This window comes from Alligator mississippiensis, chromosome 4 (genome assembly GCF_030867095.1).
Source record: "Alligator mississippiensis isolate rAllMis1 chromosome 4, rAllMis1, whole genome shotgun sequence".
NCBI classification, from domain to species: Eukaryota; Metazoa; Chordata; order Crocodylia; family Alligatoridae; genus Alligator; species Alligator mississippiensis.
In genome coordinates, this window is record NC_081827.1 from 253,688,300 (window position 1) to 253,706,915 (window position 18,616).

Here is an 18,616-nt window from a genome sequence, read left to right on the forward strand (position 1 = left end):
TAATACATCACAAGCATGGGACTGAATTCGAGGACGGGGGGGGGACGGCACTTCAGGATTTGACTCCTTGGGTCAAGTTTAAACCATGTTAAAAATTACATGATGGTTCTTCCTCGTTGGTTTTTAATATGAGGAAGCGACGTGTTGGGGGACTGGGCAACAGCAGGGGTGGACAGCGGCACTGGTGCGCATCAGGCAGCAGCATGGGTTGGGAATTGGGTGGGGGGCAGGTGACTGGGGGGCTTGTAGCAGGTTGTGGATCAGGGGACAGGTGTCAGGGTGCAAGCATGGGGGCAAGTGTGGGGGAGCAAAGGGCAGCGGTCAGGGTACGTGCCTGCCCCCCCCACGGTGGAAGACAGATTTAGGACAGCCCTCCAATGATCTGATTCTATACATGGAAAATTACGGCAGATTCTAGAATTACAGATTGCTCTAATTGTCCATGTATGGAATCTACCCATTTGGGGTGGTCGGCCTACATTCAGAGTCATTGTGGAGTCAGGAGATACAGCATAGATTGCAAAAACAAATTATCCTTATCGAGGGGCAGCAGGGGAGGTCGTGCTCAGGGGCAACCAGCACGGGTTCACCAGAGGCAGGTCCTGTCAGACCAACCTGGTGCCTCCTACGACCAGGTCACAAACCCTTGGCCACGGATGTCGCGGTGGAAGCTGCAGGTGTGTCTGCCGGGCACAACCGCCTGGGCAGCACCACCGATCGTGCGGGCCCCGCTTGGCCCAGGAGCCGCCGAGGGAAGGAGCTCGGCCGTTAGCCCGTCCATCGGGGTGCGCTCCCGGCCCAGCTGTGGCCAGGGGTGACCAGCTGGGAGCAGGCACGGAGCGCACGGCAGGTCCCCCCCGTTTTGTGGCGTGTGCAGGACAGGCCGGGTGAGGGGAGCAGGACGGTTCTGGCACCGTAGGGCGCTCTCCACCCCACCCCGCGCGCGAGGCTGCAGTGCGGTTGTCCGTGTGGGGGCCCCTGCCACCCCCTGGGCTGTCTTCCTTCCTCCCAGCTTGGCATGGCTCTTCCTCAGGGCTGGCATCTCCCCACACCATCCTTCCCCGGGGGGCGAGGGAGGCAGGCACAGGCGCTGGCGCAGGGGGTCCTGGCCCCGGCCCCCATGTCCTCTACACCTTCATTACCCCCCCCCCCCCCAGGCCCGGGCTCGGCTGTTCCCCCGGGGCATCCCCGCCAGGGGCCGCTGCCCGCTGCGCCCGCTCCCATTGGCCAGGCCTGGGCCTCCGCTTTCCAAAGGGGCGTGGTTTCGCGTGGGATACACCGCGTTCCGAGGGGGCGTGGCCGGCGGCCCCCCACGGCGTTCTAAAGGGCTGATACATCGCGTTCCCACGGGGCGTGGCCGGCGCGGGATACATCGCGTTCCAAAGGGGCGTGGCCGGCGCGGGATAACCTGGGGGGGGCCATGGCGGGCCCGGGGCTGCGGGCGTTGCGCGCGCTGTGCGGGGCGGGCGCCGCGTGGCTGCGCTGGGGCCGGGGCCGGTGCGGGGCCGGCGGGCGCCTGGCGGCGCGGGCGCTCATGGCCCTGGCGGGGCCGCTGCTGTTCCGCCTCGGGTGAGTGCGGGGGCGCGGGCGGCGGTTCCCCCCTCCCCCGGTGCGGGGAGCCCGGCCCGGCCCCGCGGCGGCAGCGACCCCCGGAGGGAGGGGGCATTGCTCATCGCGGGGAAACTGAGGCTCCCTGCGGGACCTGCGCCGGGCAGCGAGGGGTTAACACGCCCCCCCCCCCCCCCCAGCCGCATCCACCTGCCCCTCCTCCCCCGGCCTGACCTGCTTATTGCAGCTTAATCAGGGAGCCCTAATTAGCTCGAATTACCAGGCTGGGCCCAGCCCCCGCCCTCCTCCTGCCACACACCAGAGCTCCCAGTTGGCAGTGGGGGGTCGGGGGGGCTTCGGTGTAGATGAGCCCCCTCCCCCCAGCTTGGCAGGGGCAAGGCCCAGTGCTTCCCTGGCAGGCTGGATGGTGCCCAGTGCTGGCATGGGGCCGGGCTGGACCGTGCCAGGCAGGGGTGCTCCTCCCTCCTTCCTGACCCACAGCCCTGCCGGAGCCCCTCACTCCTGACCCCCCAGCCCCTGGGGGCCCTCGAGAGGGGTCAACCCCCCCCAGGCCCTGGCGAGGGGACTTCAGGACACAGCAAAGCATTCCCGGGGCTTGTGCTGAGCTCTGCTCCAGGCCCGGAGTCCTGCCCCCGCCTGGCATGTGACCCCAGCGGGTCACGAGGTCGCTGGAGCTGGTCACCTGGGACATGGGAAGCACACGCAGGAGCGCACACACGTGTGCACCAGCCCTGGATGTACATATCCCCCCCACGCACACGAGTACCCCCCTGCAGTGGTCTAGCATGGTCCCCTCTGAAACCTGCCTGCTGGCTACCGGTCCCCCCAACCCAGTGCATTCTGGGATGTCTCCTCCACCAGGCCCTGCCTACTCCACCCACCCATTGCAGGGGAGACTGAGGCACAGAGAGAGTTGATAGAGGGGCTTTTCCTTAAGGCTGCAAAGCTGGGGCAGGGAACCCAGGAGTCCAGGCCTCCAGTCCAGCTCTAGGCCCCCAGTGAACCACAGCCCCAAGCACTGGGAGCTGCTGGGCAGAGCTGCTGGCTCGCTGGCATGGTTCCCTTTGTGGGAGGGGAGGGGCGGGGAGGGCCAGGACTCCTGGGTTCCCTCCCCTTGGGCCTCAGTTTCCCCTAAGCCTCCACCCAGGAGCAGCTGGAGATATGCAGATGGATCTTAATGTAGGCAAATGAGATGTAGCCAGGGGCTCCCTGCCAGCACCCTGAGCCAAGCCCCAGGCCGGGCAGGGAAGGAGTTAATGTAGCGTGACCTCCTTCCCCTTTTGGGAGGCCAGAGGGGAACTGAGGCCACTGGACCAGGCGGTGAAGGGGGAGGGGGTAGCCTGGTGTGCAAGAGACGCACAAATAGCATGTCACAAATAGCGTGTCCTCAGCAGAGAAGGGGCAGGGGGGATCCAGGGGTGGAAGCGGGGACCCAGGCGGTGCCCCTCACTCCCAACCCACAGCCCCTCCCCCTGCCCCCCCAGCCCTGGCAGCCCCCTCTGGCTGGGTAATGGGGGAGCTGCCCCCCCCCAGTGACACTGCTCTCCCCCCCCAGGTACACCCTCTATGCCCACACCCGCCTCGGCTACCTCTTCTACAAGCGCCAGGTGCGCAAGGCGCGGGAGCGCTACCCCCACGGCCACTCTGTGCCCCAGCCCGTGGCCTTCCCAGGTGAGTCCCACCCCCAGCCCCTCACCACCTTCCCAGGCGAGTCCTGAGCCCCCTCTGCTCCCTGCTGCCCAGGGGATAAAAGCCTCTTACTGCTACTGAGGGGGGAGCAGCTGGTGCCTGGACCCTGGATTCAACCCAGGGGCCCTGGGGTGGGCTTGGGGGTCTGGGTGCAGCCCCAGGTTGGAGGGGGCCTTGGCCTGTGGTGCCCTTCTGGGGGTGCAGGGCAGGGCCAGACTTGGGCAGGGGAAGAGGGGGGCATCTCAGGACTCCTGGATTTCCTGCCAGGTGTGAAGATCCTGCCGGTGCCAGTGCTGGCCAACAACTACAGCTACCTGGTCATCGACACGGGGTCTCGGTGTGCGGCCGTTGTGGACCCCGCTGACCCTCGCGCCGTGCAGGTGAGACCTGCCCAGCCCCAGGGCAGGGGCAGATCAGGGGGGTGGGGGTCCCCATCCCCCTGCTGCAGCTTTGATTCATGGGGGGGAGCTCTAGGCTGTTGCCCCTTCTCCAGGGGGGAGATAAGAAGGTGCCCAGATACCAGGGCGATGGAGTCCTCAGGAGGAATGGGCTGCATGGGGCAGGTATTTGCCCACGGGGGGTGGGTAGATCTACCTAGGGCCCCACCCAAGGGTCTTTTGTTAGGGGGGCTGGGTGGAGAAGGGGTATCAGGGCTAGGCCCCAGTCCCTGGAGGTTCCTCAGTGGTTGGCACCCAACCCCCTGCTGCCCCAGCAAAGGAGACTCCCCTTTGGCTTCAGCACTATAGGGCCTAGGACAAACAGCCACTATCCCAATCCCCCCCCCTCCCCTCCCCACTTCATGGGTGCAGGGTCCCTGAGGCCCCTTTGTGCCCAGCCCTGGGGAGGGGGGAGTCTGGCTTGTGGGGAAGGGACACTGGCTGGGTGCTGCCACCTCCCCCTGGGGCAAGGATTGCCCTTGCTCCCCTGACCCTGCCCCCTTTCCCTCCCGCAGGCTGCCATCGAGCAGGAGGGAGTGACCCTGGATGCCATCCTGTGCACCCACAAGCACTGGTGAGGGGCACCTGGGGGGCAGGGGGCTGCGGTTTGGGAGTCCGGGGCACAGACGGGAGTGGGAGGGGGCGCAAAAGCCACTGTTTTTGGTTGTGGTACATGGCAGATAAGGGCTGGGGGGGCAGGCAGAGCAACCTGCACAGGCAGTCCTGACAGTGGGGGTGGGGGGCTGATACAGCCCCAATCCTGCCCAGCCCCTGCCTGGCTGGGTGCCCCCTCTGGGGGTACAATACAGGCTGGGGGACACAGGTTGGCTGGGCAGAGCCAGCCTCGCCCCCATGGCCCTGAGGCAGTGGAGGTGGGGGTGAGGGGCAGAACAGGGCAGAAAGATCCCCTGGGAAATGGGAGCTGTGCCCTGAGCCAGGGGGTGATGTCACAGGTTGGGGATCGGGGCGGGGGGGCCAGGCACTGACTGTCAGGTCCGTCACCCGCAGGGACCACAGCGGGGGCAACGCGGAGCTGTGCCGGCGCCACGGCTCCTGCCGGGTCTATGGCAGCGCTGCTGACGCCGTGCCCCAGCTCACCCAGTGAGTGTTGGCAGGGGGGCGCAGGGGCTGGGTTTCAACCCCACCCTCCGTCTGAGGAGCAGAGCTGAGATCTGTCGGCCTCCTTGCATGTGTGGCCACAGGCAGCTTGGGGGGGGGGGGGGGTCAGGAGTGGGTTCACCCCCCTCACCCCCTTCCCCCCCCCTTTGCCCACCCAGCCCGGTGCTGGACGGGGCACGCATTGGTGTGGGTGAGCTGTGCTTCACAGCCCGGCACACACCTGGGCACACGGTGGGACACGTGATCTACGTGCTGGATGGCAACCCCCCTGCTGCTCCCCCCTGCCTCTTCTCCGGGGACCTGCTCTTCCTCTCCGGCTGTGGTGAGTCGGGGCCCTCAGACCCCCGGGAGCCTGTGGGCGCCCACAGCAGGGTGGGGGGGGCACCAGGTGTGCAGGGGACCCTGAAGACTATGACCCCCTTGGCAGGGCGCATCTTTGAGGGCACCCCGGAGACTATGCTGGCATCGCTGGACACGGCCGCTGCGCTGGGTGAGGACACGCTGCTGTGGCCCGGTGAGTCTGGGGGTGGGGGGGACAGAGGCCCCGGGCATCTGGGCTCCTGGGGGCCGGGGCAGGAGCCCAGGTGTCCGGACCACCCTGACGCCCGTGTGTGGCCAGGCCACGAGTACGCGCTGGAGTGCCTGGGCTTCGCCAGCCTGCTGGACGCTGACAACCCGCACCTGGAGCAGAAGCTGCGCTGGGCCGGGCAGCAGCGCCTGGAGCGCCGCAGCACGGTGAGGGGGGCCGGGGGGGCCAGAGGCTGCCAGGTTCCACCCCAGAGGCAGCCCCTGACCCTTGCCCCCTTTGACCCCACAGTGCCCATCCACACTGGGAGAGGAGTGCGCCTACAACCCCTTCCTGCGCACGCAGAGCCCCGAGGTGCAGGCGGCGCTGGGGCTGCGGCGCCGCGGGAGCGAGGACAGCACCGCCTTCCGCGCCCGGGTGCTGGGCGAGCTGCGGCGTCGCAAGGACCACTACCGGGCCCCCTAGCGCTGCTGTGGGGGGGGCAGGGGCAACCCCCCCTCCCCCTCCAGGCCTAGCTGCTTCCTGCAAGGACTCTGACCTTTGACCCTGCAGGCTGCCCCTTGGGAGACCCCCCCACAGCTGTGTGTGGGGTCTCCTGGGGGTTCCCCCCCCCAAACCAACCTGGCTGCTACAGGCCCAGCCCCCCTCTGTGCTGCTGGGCTCTGGGGCTCCATGTGGCAGCTAGGGGGGGTTTGGGCCGGGTGGGGGGGGGGGGGGGGGCTGATTGGCTCTACTCCGCTCCCCCTGCAGGGCTGCTGGGGGGGTGGATGGTGCTCATCCCTGGGGCGTTGCAATGCTAATAAACGGACAGGTTTTACGCCAGGCTCAGAGTGGTGCACAGGCCCCCGAGCCCCCCGCCCATGGGTGCCCCTCACTCCCACCCGAAGTCCAGGGTGGGAACTGGGGCAAAGACCCCCCCCCCCCCTTTGAAGCCTCCATGGGAGGCCCACGGTGCTGCCTGGGCTCAGGCGCCCCCGTTGTACCCCCCCCCCCGCCCACCTCTGTGTTTCGCGTGGGAGCGGCACAAGCTGCTTCGTTGCTCCTGGCCCTTTAAGAGGCGGGGCCCGCGCGGTTGCCAGGCGACGGTTGGATACACTGTTGCCGGCGGCTGTTAGGTGCGTGGGGCCGAGGCCACGTGGGCCGATCGCGGGGCCCGGGGTCTCGCGTGGGGGGGCTGTGGGGGGTGGGAGCAGCCCGGGCCTTTGGGGGTCTCGCGTGGAGTGCATTTCAGGGGCAGTGGAGGAGGGTGGTGGGCGTCTCGCGTGGGGCCCCGCGGCCCGGGCTGACCCCGCGTGTCCCGCAGGGATGGAGGCCGCGCCGGGCCCGGGGCAGAAGGTGGCCGCGCCGAGCCGGGCCGCCCTGGAGCTCCTGGCACTGCTCGGTGGGTGCCGCCCCACGCGTGACCCTGCCCCCGCGGGCTGCTGCGTCCTTGCCGGGTGTCGTCACGCAGATACACGTCACGGCAGCACCTTGTCCTGCAGGGCGACCCCCCCCCCTCGAAGAAGAGCATGCTGGGAGACAGGGTCTGGCAGGGGTGGGGGTGCCGGGAGGGGGCTAGGAGCTGGCCAAGCTGCCCCTCCTAGCATGCACCGCGGCAGCGTGGGAGTCTGGGGGGTGGGGTCTCTCAGGGGAAGGATTTTCCCACTGGGGAAACTGAGGCAGGGAGCAGGGTGGTGTGGCCAGGACAGGGACCCAGGAGACCACCCCCTGGCAATGGCAGAGCCTTCCAGTTCCCCGAGTAGAGCTGGGGGGGGGGTGTCTGGGCAACCCACCACCCCGGGGGGTCCCATGCCCAGGTCAGGGACCAGTTCCCCCTCCCCGCGCCGTGCCTCAGTTTCCCCGGGGGGTGCAGTGCCGTGAGCCCTTGGCGGGCCGGGCAGTGAGCAGGCCTCGGCCCCCCAGACCCGGCGGAGCTGGGGCCCTGCCTGTTCGCGGAGACGCTGGCACTGGTGGATCTGGGTGGGCGCCCGTGCGGGGAGCTGCAGCTCTCGGCCCAGCTGGGCTCCTACGGGCACCCGGACGGGCGGGACGAGGCCTGTGTGCTGGTGCGGGCCAGGAGCCAGGCCAGCGTGGACGGCGCGCCCTGCGGCACCTCCCTGCACGGTGGGTCTGCTCACGGGACCCCCGCCTTGGGCCTGGGATGTGCCCCCATCAGAGACACCCCATGCCCCTGGGGTCCCCCCCCAAAGGGCTGGCACAGCCAGCTGGTGCCCCTCTGGCCATCCCCTGGGCCCTGCACTGTGGTGGTGGAATTTCCCAGCATGCACCAGCCCTGTACCCCCCCAGTTTCCATCATGCACTATCCCCGTGCCCCCCAGACCCCAGCATCACAGCTGTGGAATTTCCCAGCATGCACCAGCCCTGTACCCCCCCAGTTCCCATCATGCACTATCCCCGTGCCCCCCAGACCCCAGCATCCTAGCTGTGGAATTTCCCAGCATGCACCAGCCCTGTACCCCTCCCAGATCTCGTGGCTGTGGCATTTCCTAGCATGCACCATCCCCGTGCCCCCCTAGTTCCCATCATGCACCATCCCCGTGCCCCCCAGGCCCCAGCATCACAGCTGCGGAGTTTCCCCCGTGCCTCCTTCCCCAGAGGGTCCTTTCTGCCCCCCGGGACCAGGAGCAAGAGGCTAGGCAGTTGGGTGGGGGTGGGGGGTACCCCGCCTGGTGCCCCTGCTTACTGCCCCAGGCACAGGCAGGCCGGGCCCCCCCTGACCGTGGCCCCGTCCCCCCCCAGCCTTCGTGTCCAAGAAGCTGGAGACCCTGGAGCAGCACCAGCACGAGTACGTGAAGGTGAGTGCCCCCCCTGCACCTCCTTCCTGACCCCGCTGCAGTGCCCAGAAGCATGCGGGTGGGGGAGAACCCCTGCCCCCCCACGGCTGTGCCCGGCCCCTTCACCCACTGTCCCCATGCAGCTGCCTGGGCACCCCATGGACAAGACGACGCAGCTGGTGCAGCGCGGGGGCAAGATCCTCATCAGCTGCACCACGGTGGAGGGAGAGGTGAGGGGACCCCCCGGTGCTGCCCCAGAGCGAGGAGCACTGGGGGTCCCCACTCAGCTCTGCCCCCCCAGCAGGAGCGGCAGAGCCAGCGCTGGGAGGAGCTGCCGGCTGCGCGGGGGCTGGTGTCGGAGGGCGCCGCCGTGCTTCTGGGGCGCGTGCTGGCTCGGCGCCGTGCCGTGCCCCCCAGCACCGTCTTCCTGGCTCTGGATCCTGAGGGCCACTTCTGCCCGGCTACCTATGTGAGTCCGGGCACCGGTGGGGGTGGGATTGGGGGGCCCCGGGGGCCTAGCCTGGCTCCGGACACCGGCACTGCCCTGCCCGATGCCCCCCCAGAGCGTGCTGGGCACACAGTGGCAGCAGGTGGGCGCGGAGGAAGCCGAGGTCTTCGTGCTGGAGCGCGCCGTGGGTGCCACCGTGCCCCTGACCTGGCAGGACAGCTTCCTCCCCGATGGGTATGTGCCCCCTCCCACAGGGAACCCAGGCAGCTGGGGCCTGCTGTGCCCCCAGGGGTGGGGGTCCCAGGAGGATTAACCCCTCACCCCCCAGGCATCTGGCCCGCCGCATCCAGGTGGGCTGCCCCACCACCGCCCTGCTGCTGGACAAGCTGCCGCCGCTGGAGCAGGGTGAGCCGCCCACGCGTCCTAGACCCCGTATTGCCAGCAGCGCGTCCCCTTTCCTGGAGGCAGCTAGGGAGGGGGGGAGCAATCCTGCCTGACCCCACTCTGGCCCCCAGAGCCCACCGAGGCCCCCCTGGCCTGGGGGAAGCAGCCCCTGGCATGGGAGGACGATGCACAGCTCCGCTCGCAGTTCCTGGACAGGAAGGTGAGCTTGAGCAGGCCCACCCCAGAGCCAGTCGCAGGGGCATGGGGAGGGGGCGGGGGGCAGGCTGGTGTGGAGCTGATGGCTGTGCACACGCAGGAGGAGCTGCAGGCCTCGCACGCCGCCTACGTGCGGCGCCACCCCGAGCTGCCCGCGCTGCTGGGGGACTTCCTGCAGGCCCTGCTGCTGCGCCAGCCCCCGGACCCCCCCACCTTTGCCGCCACCTTCTTCGCCCCCTTTGCCACCCGGCGCCCCCCATCACCCCCCTTCCGCAGCGCCTGCCCACCCAGCCCGCCCTAACGGGCTCGAGGACCCCAGTTCTGCTGCCCTGGTGCATTGTGGGTATGTCCCCCCCAGGGTATCCTGAGACCCTGGGGTGGAGGAGGGGGTAGAGGGGCCTGCTGGGCTGTCAGCGCCCCCCCCCCCCCCCCCACTTACTGCCTGGTTAATTAATAAAAGCCTTGAACTAATTTACAAGTGCCACTTTGTGTGCACCAGTGCCTGGTGGGCATAGGGGAAACTGAGGCAGGTGTGAGACCCAGGCATGGGCATGACCCCTGCTGCCTCTGCTGGGCACGGGGGAAACTGAGGCAGGCCTGAGGCCAAGCGTGGACCCAGAAGCATGTGGGGAGTGCTTTCCAGCCTGAAGCTTGAGCCCCCCTGGACATCTGCAGCCCCTCACTGCTGGAGATGGAGCCGGGGGGGGGGTGTTTGAGCCCCGCCTTACCCTGCTCAGGCCCCAGGGTTGAGGCCTGGGCCTGTTCCCCCACCCCCCCACCCCGGAGGAGCTCCCAGTTCCCGGAACATGTTGCAATAACGGACATCCCGGCGGGGGGGGAATGGCACTGCTCGGGTGCCTGTGCCTGGCCCCACCCCTAGGACTGGGACTGGGGTAAGGTGCACACCCCCCCTCCGCCAAGCCAGCCGGACACATGGAGAAACTGAGGCAGGAGTCAATGACCACTGGCTTCACCCCTCTTCCCCCATCCAAGCGTGGAGGCTCAGCCAAGGGACCCTGGACTGCAGGCTCAGGCAGGGCTGCTGCCTGTTGGGAGTGGGGGGGGTCACCAGGCCCAACTGCCCCTCCCACCTTGCTGCCTCTTCACAGCAGCTGCAATCGGGGAAACTGAGGCACGTGGCACACTGCCCCCAAGCCTGCGCCCTGCTGACTTCTGGGGCTGCCGCTGCCTCAGTTTCTCCACCAGGCTGGAGGGCAAAGCCCCCTGGGATTGGCTGCCCCCACTTCCCCGCCCCTGCTCCACACGCGGTGTCCCCCCCTGCACCCAAGCGGCACCACACGTGTCCTGGCTTGTCCTGTGTGGGCCCATTAGCGTCCCCGGGAGCGTCCAACACGGTGTCCTGGGCCTGGGCCCCATGCAGGGGGCCGCCTTGGCGTGTGCAGGGGGTGTGGGTGCAAGGGTGCACACATGAGCTGCTGTGTATGTGGGGGGGTTGTGCATGCATGTGAGCATGTGCAGGTGTGCACAGGCATGTCTGTGTGGGTGTGTGCATGTACAAATTCATGTACATTTTGTGTGCATGCAGATGCGTGTGCATGCACATGCAAACCTGTGTGCAAGTGTGTGTGTGCCTGCATGTGTGAAAGGATGTATGCACAAGTGTGTGTGCCTGTGCATGCAGATGGGTGTGAGTGCACGTGTGTGTGTGTGTGCGCCAAGCACATGCCAAGCTGTGCATGAGCCTGGGGGTGCACAGGTGTGTGTGCAACATATCTATGTGAACCTGTGCACAAGCGTGGGGTGTGAGCTCATGTGTGCATGCACGCCCAAGTGTGGACGTATGAGTCTGCATGTGCACGTCCAAGTGCATGCGAACATGAGGTCATCGTGCAGCTCTTATCCAGCCCCCCCTCCCACCCCCACCCCCAGCTTCCAGGGCCCCTCTGAGCCCCAATCCTACAGCTGGGCTGGGGCTGAGACCCCCCAAAACTCATTGTATGGGCAAGAGCCACCCAGGTGTGTCCCCCGCCCCCCCCCCCCCCCCGCCCCGCTGGAGAGATGGGGGGGCCCCTGTGGAGTCCAGGAAGGAGCACTTCCTCTTCGTGCTCCAGGCGGCCACAGGATCCCAGATCAAGGCCGGATCGGGTCCCGGAGCCCCCATGGCGACACCGCAGCCGGGTGAGACTCCCAGAGACCCTGCCCATGGGGATACACATGGGGGGGGTCTAATGCCCCCCACCCTGCCAGGGGGTCCCTGCCCCTGCCTAGACTCGCCCCCATTGAGGCCCCCCTGGCGCTGGTAATGGGGGGGCAGGACCCCTCCAGCCCAATGCCCCCCCAGCCCAATCCACAGGCCACAACGACTTCCTGTGACCACAAGTTCCTGTCTCCGGTGAGGGGCGGGGGGCAGGAGCCCTGGCACCCTCAGGCTGGGGGCCCGGGTCAACCCTTGACTGGCTGGGTGGGGGAGGGGAGACCTGTGACCCCCCCTCCACCAGGAGACAGCCAAGACACCTGGGTTCTTGTCCCCGCTTGCCCAGACGCCGCCTTGCCTCAGTTTCCCCGGCAGCGCAGGGCCCCCTAATACTGCCCCCCCCACCGCCCCGGACTTGGTTGGAGGCTCTGATCTGAGCCCAGCTTTGCCCCCCAGCCCAAGGCTGGCATTGGACAATGCCCCGGGACCCGGCACGGAGCTGCGAGGCCGGGGGCTGCCCTATCCCCCCTGAGGAGCGCGGGGCCGTGGGGGGCACCTACCTGGAGGAGCGGATCCCCATTCCTCGGGGGGACAAGGTGAGTCGGTGCTGGGCCAGGGGGGTGGGGGGCAGCTTCATCTCACAGGCCTCAGGGACACATGGGTTTTCGCCCTTCTCCTGCCTCAGTATTCCCTGGTGGGTAATGTAATGGGATCAGCCCAGGCTGCGCATTAGGGGCTGGAAGGTCCTGGCACTGGCGGGGGGGGGGGGGCAGACGCCCTATGAGGCCTACCCAGGGGCTTCCCGGCCCTGCCTGGGGAAACTGAGGCAGAGGGTGGGCTGCCCTAAATGCAGCTGGGGACCCTGCTCGGGGTCTGGGGGGGTCTCCCCCCTGGCTCTGCTCCATGCAGCTGGGGGGAGCAAAAGCCCCCTCTCCCCAGCTCCTGGGCTCCACCTCTGTTTTGCAACCCACCTGGGGAGGGGGGGATTTGAAACCAGCAGGGCCCTGGCACTTCCTGGGTGGGGGGCATGGAGGGCACCCCTGTCTGGGGCCGGGGGGGAGGTCCCCCTGCCCTTGCGGTCCGTGCTGCTGCCAGGACTCAGATCCAGGAGAAAGACCCTGGCTGGGGGGCATCTGCCCCCCCAGCCGCACCTTCCCACACATGGCCTGGGAGCTTCCTGGGGGGGAAAGGCTGGGGTGAGGGGTGCTGGGCCCTGGGGTTCCTCCCCCCGGCCCTCCTGGCAGGCTTAACCAGGGCGGGAAGGACTCAAGTGTGTGACAGGCGGGAAGGGGAAGTGGGCAGAGGGGCCCCTCCCGGGCTGGGGGGAAGGGAGGCCGGGGCCAGGGGGAGGGGGAGGTCACCCATGGAGCTGCCCCCCCAGTTTAGTATTGGGTGGGTTGCAGCCCCTGAGCTGGGCAGGGCTGGGGGTCTTCGTTGGCCCAGCCCTGCTCCTTGTAGCGGAGCAAGAAGAGGGGGCAAGAAAGTGGGGCAGGAGGAGAATTTACCCCTCTGATGCCCCCCGTGCCCCCCACCTCCAGCCCGGCTTCAGCCTGCGCAAGCTATGGGCCTTCACAGGCCCTGGGTTCCTCATGAGCATCGCCTACCTGGACCCCGGCAACATCGAGTCGGACCTGCAGTGCGGGGCCGTGGCCGGCTTCCAGGTAGGCACCGGGGCTGTGGGGGGGGGCCTAGAGGGACTGCGGGCACCAAGGATTGGGGGGCTGCAGGCTGTGGGTGCCATTGGGGGAGCTGTCTTGGGCGGGGGGTGGGCTGTGCTTGGCACTGGACAAACCACTGCCCGAGGCATGGGGGGAACGACTCCCCCCTGAGCTCTGCCCCCCCTGGCAGCTGCTGTGGGTGCTGCTGTGGGCCACGATCCTGGGCCTGTTGTGCCAGCGCCTGGCCATCCGCCTTGGCGTCGTCACTGGCAAGGACCTGGGCGAGATCTGCTACCTCTACTACCCCAAGGTGAGCTGGGGGGTGGGAGGCTGCCCCCCCACAGACCAGGGGGCACAGGGGTCTCAGGCATGATACTGGTGCATGCCCACAGGTGCCCCGCGTGCTGCTGTGGGTCACCATTGAGCTGGCCATCATCGGGTCTGACATGCAAGAGGTGATCGGGACGGCCATCGCATTCAGCCTGCTCTCGGCCGGACGGTAATGCACCCACCCTGTGGTGACACGCATGGACAGGGGGACACGCATGTCCAGGCCAGGCTGAACCCCACCTCTGCACCCTCTCCCTTCACAGCATCCCCCTCTGGGGTGGGGTCCTTATCACCATCATCGATACCCTCTTCTTCCTCTTCTTGGATAAATATGGTGAGTTCCCGGGGGGGTGCAGCTGGATCCAGCCCTCCACCTACTGCGGAGGGGGTCCCCAGACCCCCTCACGCTTCCCTGTATTGCACCCAGGCAGAGCCCCCAGTGGGGGCAGCCCATGGGACCATGGCTGCCCCTGGACTCCCCCCTGTTCCCCCCAGGTCTGCGGAAGTTGGAAGCCTTCTTTGGCCTCCTCATCACCATCATGGCTGTGACCTTCGGCTATGAGGTAAGTGACCCCCCCCCACCCCAGGCCTGTCCTCCCTGCTCCCCTTAGCCACGATCTGGGGCGCGAGTGGCTTCCAGGAGCTGGGTGGAGGGCATTCGGGGGTTCAGGGCTCCCAGGCTCACCTGTGCCCCTCCCCCTTCTGGCAGTATGTGGTGGTGCGACCGTCCCAGGAGGCCGTGCTCCGGGGCATCTTTGTGCCCTACTGCAGGGGCTGTGGGCGCGAGGAGCTGCTGCAGGCTGTGGGCATCGTAGGTGCCATCATCATGCCCCACAACATCTACCTGCACTCGTCCCTAGTCAAGGTGAGCCCCCAGCTCTGGTCAAGGTGAGCCCCTGTCCCAGTCCTAGTGATACCCTTGCCCTGGTCATGGTGAGACACCACCCTAGTCACTGTGAAACCCCTGCCCAGATCATGGTGAGACCCCTACCCTAGTCATGGTCAGACCCCTGTTCCAGTAATGGTGAGACCCCGGCCAGGGTCATGGTGAGACTCCTGCCTATGCCCCCCGGCCTGCAATGCAGTCTCCAGCCACTCTGAGGGCCACTGTGGTACCCCCGCTTCAGTCACTAAGGGCTACTGCCACAGCCCTGACCTAGCCAGCAAGAGGCACTGCCCCAGGCTTGTGGAAGACTAGTGCTGGCTGATGGTGCCTGCTCTGTGCCCCTCCAGTCCCGCACCGTGGACCGGACACAGCAACAGGAGGTGAGGGAGGCCAATGGGTACTTCCTGCTGGAGTCGTGCCTGGCGCTGGGCATCTCCTTCCTCATCAACCTCTTCGTCATGGCTGTCTTTGGCCAGGCCTTCTACCACCGCAGCAACCGCGATGTGGTGAGCACCAACCCCTGTCTGGCCTTGACACACTCTCCTAGGGGGTCCCAGCCCCCTCCTGACCTCCACCCTCTTCTGACCTGCCCCCACCCATTGCAGCACGACGTGTGCGTCAACAGTAGCGTCAGCCAATACGCCAATATCTTCCCTGCGGACAACAGCACCGTGTCTGTGGACCTCTACCAGGGGGTGAGTGCTGGGGGATGGGGTGGGGCAATAGGAAGGGCTTGCACTGACTCCTCCCTTCCACCCCAGGGCGTCATCCTGGGCTGCTACTTTGGGGCAGCCGCCCTCTACATCTGGGCCGTGGGGATCCTGGCAGCCGGGCAGAGCTCGACCATGACCGGTACCTACGCGGGGCAGTTTGTCATGGAGGTGAGCTGCAGGGGCGGGGGGTCCAGTGCCTGTACTTCCGCAGGGTTGTCCCAGCCCCATGGAGGCCTTGGGAGAGGTGGGAGCCCCAGTGGCAGTCAAGGAAAGCCTGGCAGAAGCATCAGCAGGGAGGCGGATAAACAAGATACATCATTAGGTTTCAGAGTCAACAGCCTGATGGTGGGGGCAGGTTAAGCCCTACTCATTGGGGCAGGTGGTGGGTGCCTGGATGGGCCTGCCTGAGCAAACCTGCCCCCCACCCCCAAGGGCTGAGTCACGTCAGGGCAGCCTCCCCCATGAGCCCCAGGGCATTAACTCTGGACTCTAATGATGGCTGCGGCCACAGACGAGAAAGGAGTTTGGGGCTGATCGTAGTGGCAGGTGGCAGCTGCTCTGGGGCTGGAGCCGGAGCTGAGGGGTTGTGAGCAGGGCTTGAGGCCACAACCCCTCCCTGGATCTTGCCCCCACCCCCGCAGAGGCAGCCACAACCCAATCATCGAACCGCTAAACCACGGGCTCCAGGGCCCTTGCACAAGGGAGCAGAGTTCATGCACTTCATTTACATAATTTGCATAACTGAATCTTGTAATGAGCGGTTCCCTGGGTCCCGCTGACACCTGGTGGCTGCTCAGTGCAGCTGCAGCCACCCAGTGCCCCCCACTCCTGACCCGCAGCCCCCGCCTCCCCCAGCCCTGGGCCTGGAAGATAAGTGGGCACCTGAACCGCCTGGTGGGGGCAGGGTGTCCAGGCCCCAATCCTGCCCCCAGACTTGGGCAGGGGGGGGTCCCAGCCTCGCCCTGACACCTGCCCCAACCCCGCAGGGCTTCCTGCAGCTGCGCTGGTCCCGCTTCACCCGCGTCCTCTTCACCCGCTCGTGCGCCATCGTCCCCACTGTGCTCGTCGCCGCCTTCCAGGACGTGCAGCATCTGACGGGCATGAACGACCTGCTCAACGTGCTGCAGAGCATCCTGGTGCGGGCAGCGCTGCCCCCCGCCCGCGCCCCTGGCCCCCCTGTGCCCCTCACTCCTGCCCCACAGCCCCCAGTGCCCCTCACTCCTGCCCTGCGGCTCCCAGTGCCCCTCACCCCCAGCCCACAGCGCCCCTCATTCCTGCCCCATGACCCCTGGTACTCCTCAGCCCTAACCTGCAGGCCCTGGCCCTGCCAGTGCCCCTCACCCCCAACCCGCAGCTCCCCAGCCCTGCTGGTGACCCTCACTTCTGCCACCGCAGTCCTGGTGCCTCTCACCCTGCCCTGTAGCCCATCCCCCCCAACCCTACCAGTGCCCCTCACCCTGTCCTGTGCCCCCAGCTGCCCTTCGCGGTGCTGCCCGTCCTGACCTTCACCAGCCTCCGGCCGCTCATGAACAACTTCACCAATGGCATGTGAGTGGGGGGCAAGGGGGGGACCCGAGCAGGGCCCTGGGAACACGTCCCTGCATCCCACCTGCATGCTCCCGGCCGGGGGTCCAGCAGGTTTGCAGGGGCGGGCCTCCCTTCCCTGCCCTTGACCCTGGCCCTGCCCTTGACCCCCACCAGGCCAGGGAAGCTGGTGATGGCACTGATCACACTGCTGGTCTGTGCCATCAACCTCTACTTCGTGGTGGATTTCCTGCCCTCGCTGGGCAGTGTCGCCTACTGGGTGCCCGCGGGTGTCGTGCTGGCCGCCTACGCCGCCTTCGTCATCTACCTGGTACAGGGGGGGCTGAGGGGGCGCAGCGGGGGGCACTGGGGGCCCGTCTCACTGCCTCCCCTTGCCCCCCCAGCTCTGGACCTGCTGCATCGCGCACGGAGCCTCCTGCCTGGCCCGCGGCCCCCACGCGCGCTTCGCCTACGGCCTCCACGATGGCCCCCCCCGCACTGCCAGCCCACGAGCCGCGGAGACAGCGGGCCGGCAAGGATGGGGTTAACAGCTGGGGTGCCACCCCCCCATGGAGTGACACCCCCCAGGCTGCCGGTGCCCCCCACTCCCGACCCACAGCCCCTGCCCCCCAGCCCCGGTGCCCCTCACTCCCGACCCACAGCCCCTGCCCCCCCCAGCCCCAGTGCCCCTCACTCCCGACCCACAGCCCCTACCCCCCCCAGCTCTGGTGCCCCCGCCCCCCCAGGCCTGGTGCCCCCCACTCCCGACCCGCAGCCCCTGCCCCCCAGCCCGGCCCGTGCCTGCAGGGCTGGATCCTGCCCCTGGGATCAGGTCCCTTGCACTCGGCGCTGGAGCAGCCGCAGCCTAAGTGAATTAGCGGCCCCGAGGGGGCAATTAGCGGCCCCGAGGGGGCAATTAGCAGCCCGGGACTCTCCCCGCGCCGGGCGGGGGCTGTGCAGGGCCCACGCGTGTGCAGCCCAGCGCGCTGTGAGCAAGCAGCGGAGGGGGGACCGGAGTCCGGCACGGCAATAAACCGGGTGAAACTGCCCCGCGGCCCCGAGTTTCCTGGGGGGGTCACGCGTGGGCCTGGCCCTGCCCCCTCCGCGCGGGGGGCACTTGGGAGACGCTCCCTAGGCACTTTCAAGGCCGCCTCTACCGCCCGGGGGGGGGGGGGTAAAGGGGCCCCTCCCGGAACCCGGGCCTTAAAGGAGCAATGCACGGGGTGGGCCCCACAGCGGCTGAGCCCCCCCAACCTGCCCCTAGCCCCCCCGGACCCGCGAGGGGCTCCCCGGGAAGTGCATCTGGGAGGGGAAACTGAGTCACGAGTGGCGGGAGATAGGGCTGCCCCGGCTCTAGATCTGGACCCTGACTGGGTGGGGGTCTGGTGCTGGGGGGGAAGGGGGTGCTGTTCTCACCCCGGGGCAGAAAGGGCAAGGTCTCTCCTGCAGCACTTGGGAGATGGATCCATATACATCCTGCACGGGGGGGGGGGGCGGGGGTCCAAGCCTCTGATGGGGGTCGCAGTGACCGGCTCGGGGCCAGGGAGGGCTTCCACCCAGGGTCTCCGTGGGCACATCTAGCACCGGGTTCCCGAGGGGATGCAGCCCCCAGGGGCGGACCTCGGGGGTGCAGCACATCCAGCAGCGGCTGCGCCGGCTCAGCCCCGGGTCCGTCCTGCCCCATCTCCCGTGCCCCGGGGCAGAGCGGAGCTGGCGGGCGAGTGCCCGGGGCCGAGCAGGGCTTTCCCCTGTTGCTCCAGCACGGAGGGTCCCGCAGGGCTGGTGCAGAGGCCGTGCCCCTCGCTCCCTGCCCCAGCGCTCCCCGTGCCCCTTTCCTCCCCACACGTGTCCAGTCCCCGGTGGATCCGGCTGCACTCTCAGCTCCGCCACGTCTGGGGCCACAAGTCCCCCTTGAACGCCCCGTGGGGGGACAGGACGGCCTGGGTCTGGTTGGCAGCTGCCCGTGCCGGGATCCCCGCTCTGTCTGGGCAGAGACGGGCAGGAATAAACCCCGGGGACTTTCTCCTCCCCGTTCAGTGCGGTGCAAACCCTGCTCCTGTCCCCTCCGGCGTCTCTCCTAGGCCTGGCCTCGGTCTCTGCTCCTAGCAAGCCCCTCTGCAGCCCCCGGCCTCCTTGCTGTCCTGCTCCGCACCTTCTCCAGCTCTCCTCTCTCCTCCCGGGGCCGCGG

General features: G+C 67.9%; 3 protein-coding genes and 1 long non-coding RNA gene across 5 annotated transcripts; 3 read left to right on the forward strand and 1 right to left on the reverse strand.

Annotated features, from left to right (window-relative positions):
- Positions 1-1,296: 1,296 nt before the first annotated feature.
- LOC102575972 (probable hydrolase PNKD) lies at positions 1,297-6,157 on the forward strand. Its single transcript, XM_059727520.1, has 9 exons — positions 1,297-1,569; positions 3,125-3,240; positions 3,526-3,638; positions 4,211-4,269; positions 4,704-4,796; positions 4,973-5,136; positions 5,242-5,328; positions 5,434-5,549; positions 5,632-6,157. The coding sequence occupies exons 1-9, from the start codon at positions 1,421-1,423 to the stop codon at positions 5,803-5,805; spliced, it is 1,071 nt and encodes a 356-aa protein (XP_059583503.1). The 5' UTR covers positions 1,297-1,420; the 3' UTR covers positions 5,806-6,157.
- Positions 6,158-6,402: 245 nt separating this feature from the next.
- Positions 6,403-9,798, forward strand: CATIP (ciliogenesis associated TTC17 interacting protein). The gene is made up of 10 exons (XM_019495564.2): positions 6,403-6,455; positions 6,644-6,721; positions 7,243-7,443; positions 8,080-8,135; positions 8,258-8,344; positions 8,419-8,583; positions 8,678-8,796; positions 8,891-8,967; positions 9,078-9,166; positions 9,263-9,798. The coding sequence occupies exons 2-10, from the start codon at positions 6,646-6,648 to the stop codon at positions 9,461-9,463; spliced, it is 1,071 nt and encodes a 356-aa protein (XP_019351109.2). The 5' UTR covers positions 6,403-6,455; positions 6,644-6,645; the 3' UTR covers positions 9,464-9,798.
- A 1,378-nt stretch (positions 9,799-11,176) lies between these two features.
- On the forward strand, positions 11,177-17,586 carry SLC11A1 (solute carrier family 11 member 1). Of its 2 annotated transcripts, XM_006261502.4 has the most exons (15): positions 11,187-11,301; positions 11,774-11,913; positions 12,856-12,978; positions 13,166-13,285; positions 13,368-13,474; positions 13,569-13,639; positions 13,801-13,868; positions 14,015-14,170; positions 14,539-14,697; positions 14,797-14,886; positions 14,953-15,072; positions 15,891-16,040; positions 16,379-16,452; positions 16,606-16,759; positions 16,833-17,061. In XM_006261502.4, the coding sequence occupies exons 1-15, from the start codon at positions 11,283-11,285 to the stop codon at positions 16,974-16,976; spliced, it is 1,695 nt and encodes a 564-aa protein (XP_006261564.2). In that variant the 5' UTR covers positions 11,187-11,282; the 3' UTR covers positions 16,977-17,061. The 2 variants fall into 2 exon arrangements, with proteins under 2 accessions (XP_059583502.1, XP_006261564.2); XM_059727519.1 differs by having other exon boundaries at positions 11,177-11,301; positions 16,606-17,586.
- LOC132250423 (uncharacterized) lies at positions 15,597-16,448 on the reverse strand. The gene is made up of 2 exons (XR_009462155.1): positions 16,361-16,448; positions 15,597-15,995 (listed from the first exon to the last, which is right to left on the reverse strand). It is a non-coding gene; the product is annotated as an uncharacterized LOC132250423 (long non-coding RNA).
- Positions 17,587-18,616: the final 1,030 nt, after the last annotated feature.

Excerpts from the sequence above, each read along its gene's own strand:
- LOC102575972 (XM_059727520.1), top strand. The coding sequence starts at position 1,421 with ATGGCGGGCCCGGGGCTGCGGGCGTTGCGCGCGCTGTGCGGGGCGGGC. Across the intron at positions 3,241-3,525 it reads CCAGCCCGTGGCCTTCCCAG|GTGTGAAGATCCTGCCGGTG; the intron begins GTGAGTCCCACC and ends ATTTCCTGCCAG. Across the intron at positions 5,550-5,631 it reads GCCTGGAGCGCCGCAGCACG|TGCCCATCCACACTGGGAGA; the intron begins GTGAGGGGGGCC and ends TTGACCCCACAG.
- CATIP (XM_019495564.2), top strand. The coding sequence starts at position 6,646 with ATGGAGGCCGCGCCGGGCCCGGGGCAGAAGGTGGCCGCGCCGAGCCGG. Across the intron at positions 8,136-8,257 it reads ACCAGCACGAGTACGTGAAG|CTGCCTGGGCACCCCATGGA; the intron begins GTGAGTGCCCCC and ends GTCCCCATGCAG. Across the intron at positions 9,167-9,262 it reads CGCAGTTCCTGGACAGGAAG|GAGGAGCTGCAGGCCTCGCA; the intron begins GTGAGCTTGAGC and ends GTGCACACGCAG.
- SLC11A1 (XM_059727519.1), top strand. Across the intron at positions 11,914-12,855 it reads CCATTCCTCGGGGGGACAAG|CCCGGCTTCAGCCTGCGCAA; the intron begins GTGAGTCGGTGC and ends CCCCACCTCCAG. Across the intron at positions 13,286-13,367 it reads GCTACCTCTACTACCCCAAG|GTGCCCCGCGTGCTGCTGTG; the intron begins GTGAGCTGGGGG and ends GCATGCCCACAG.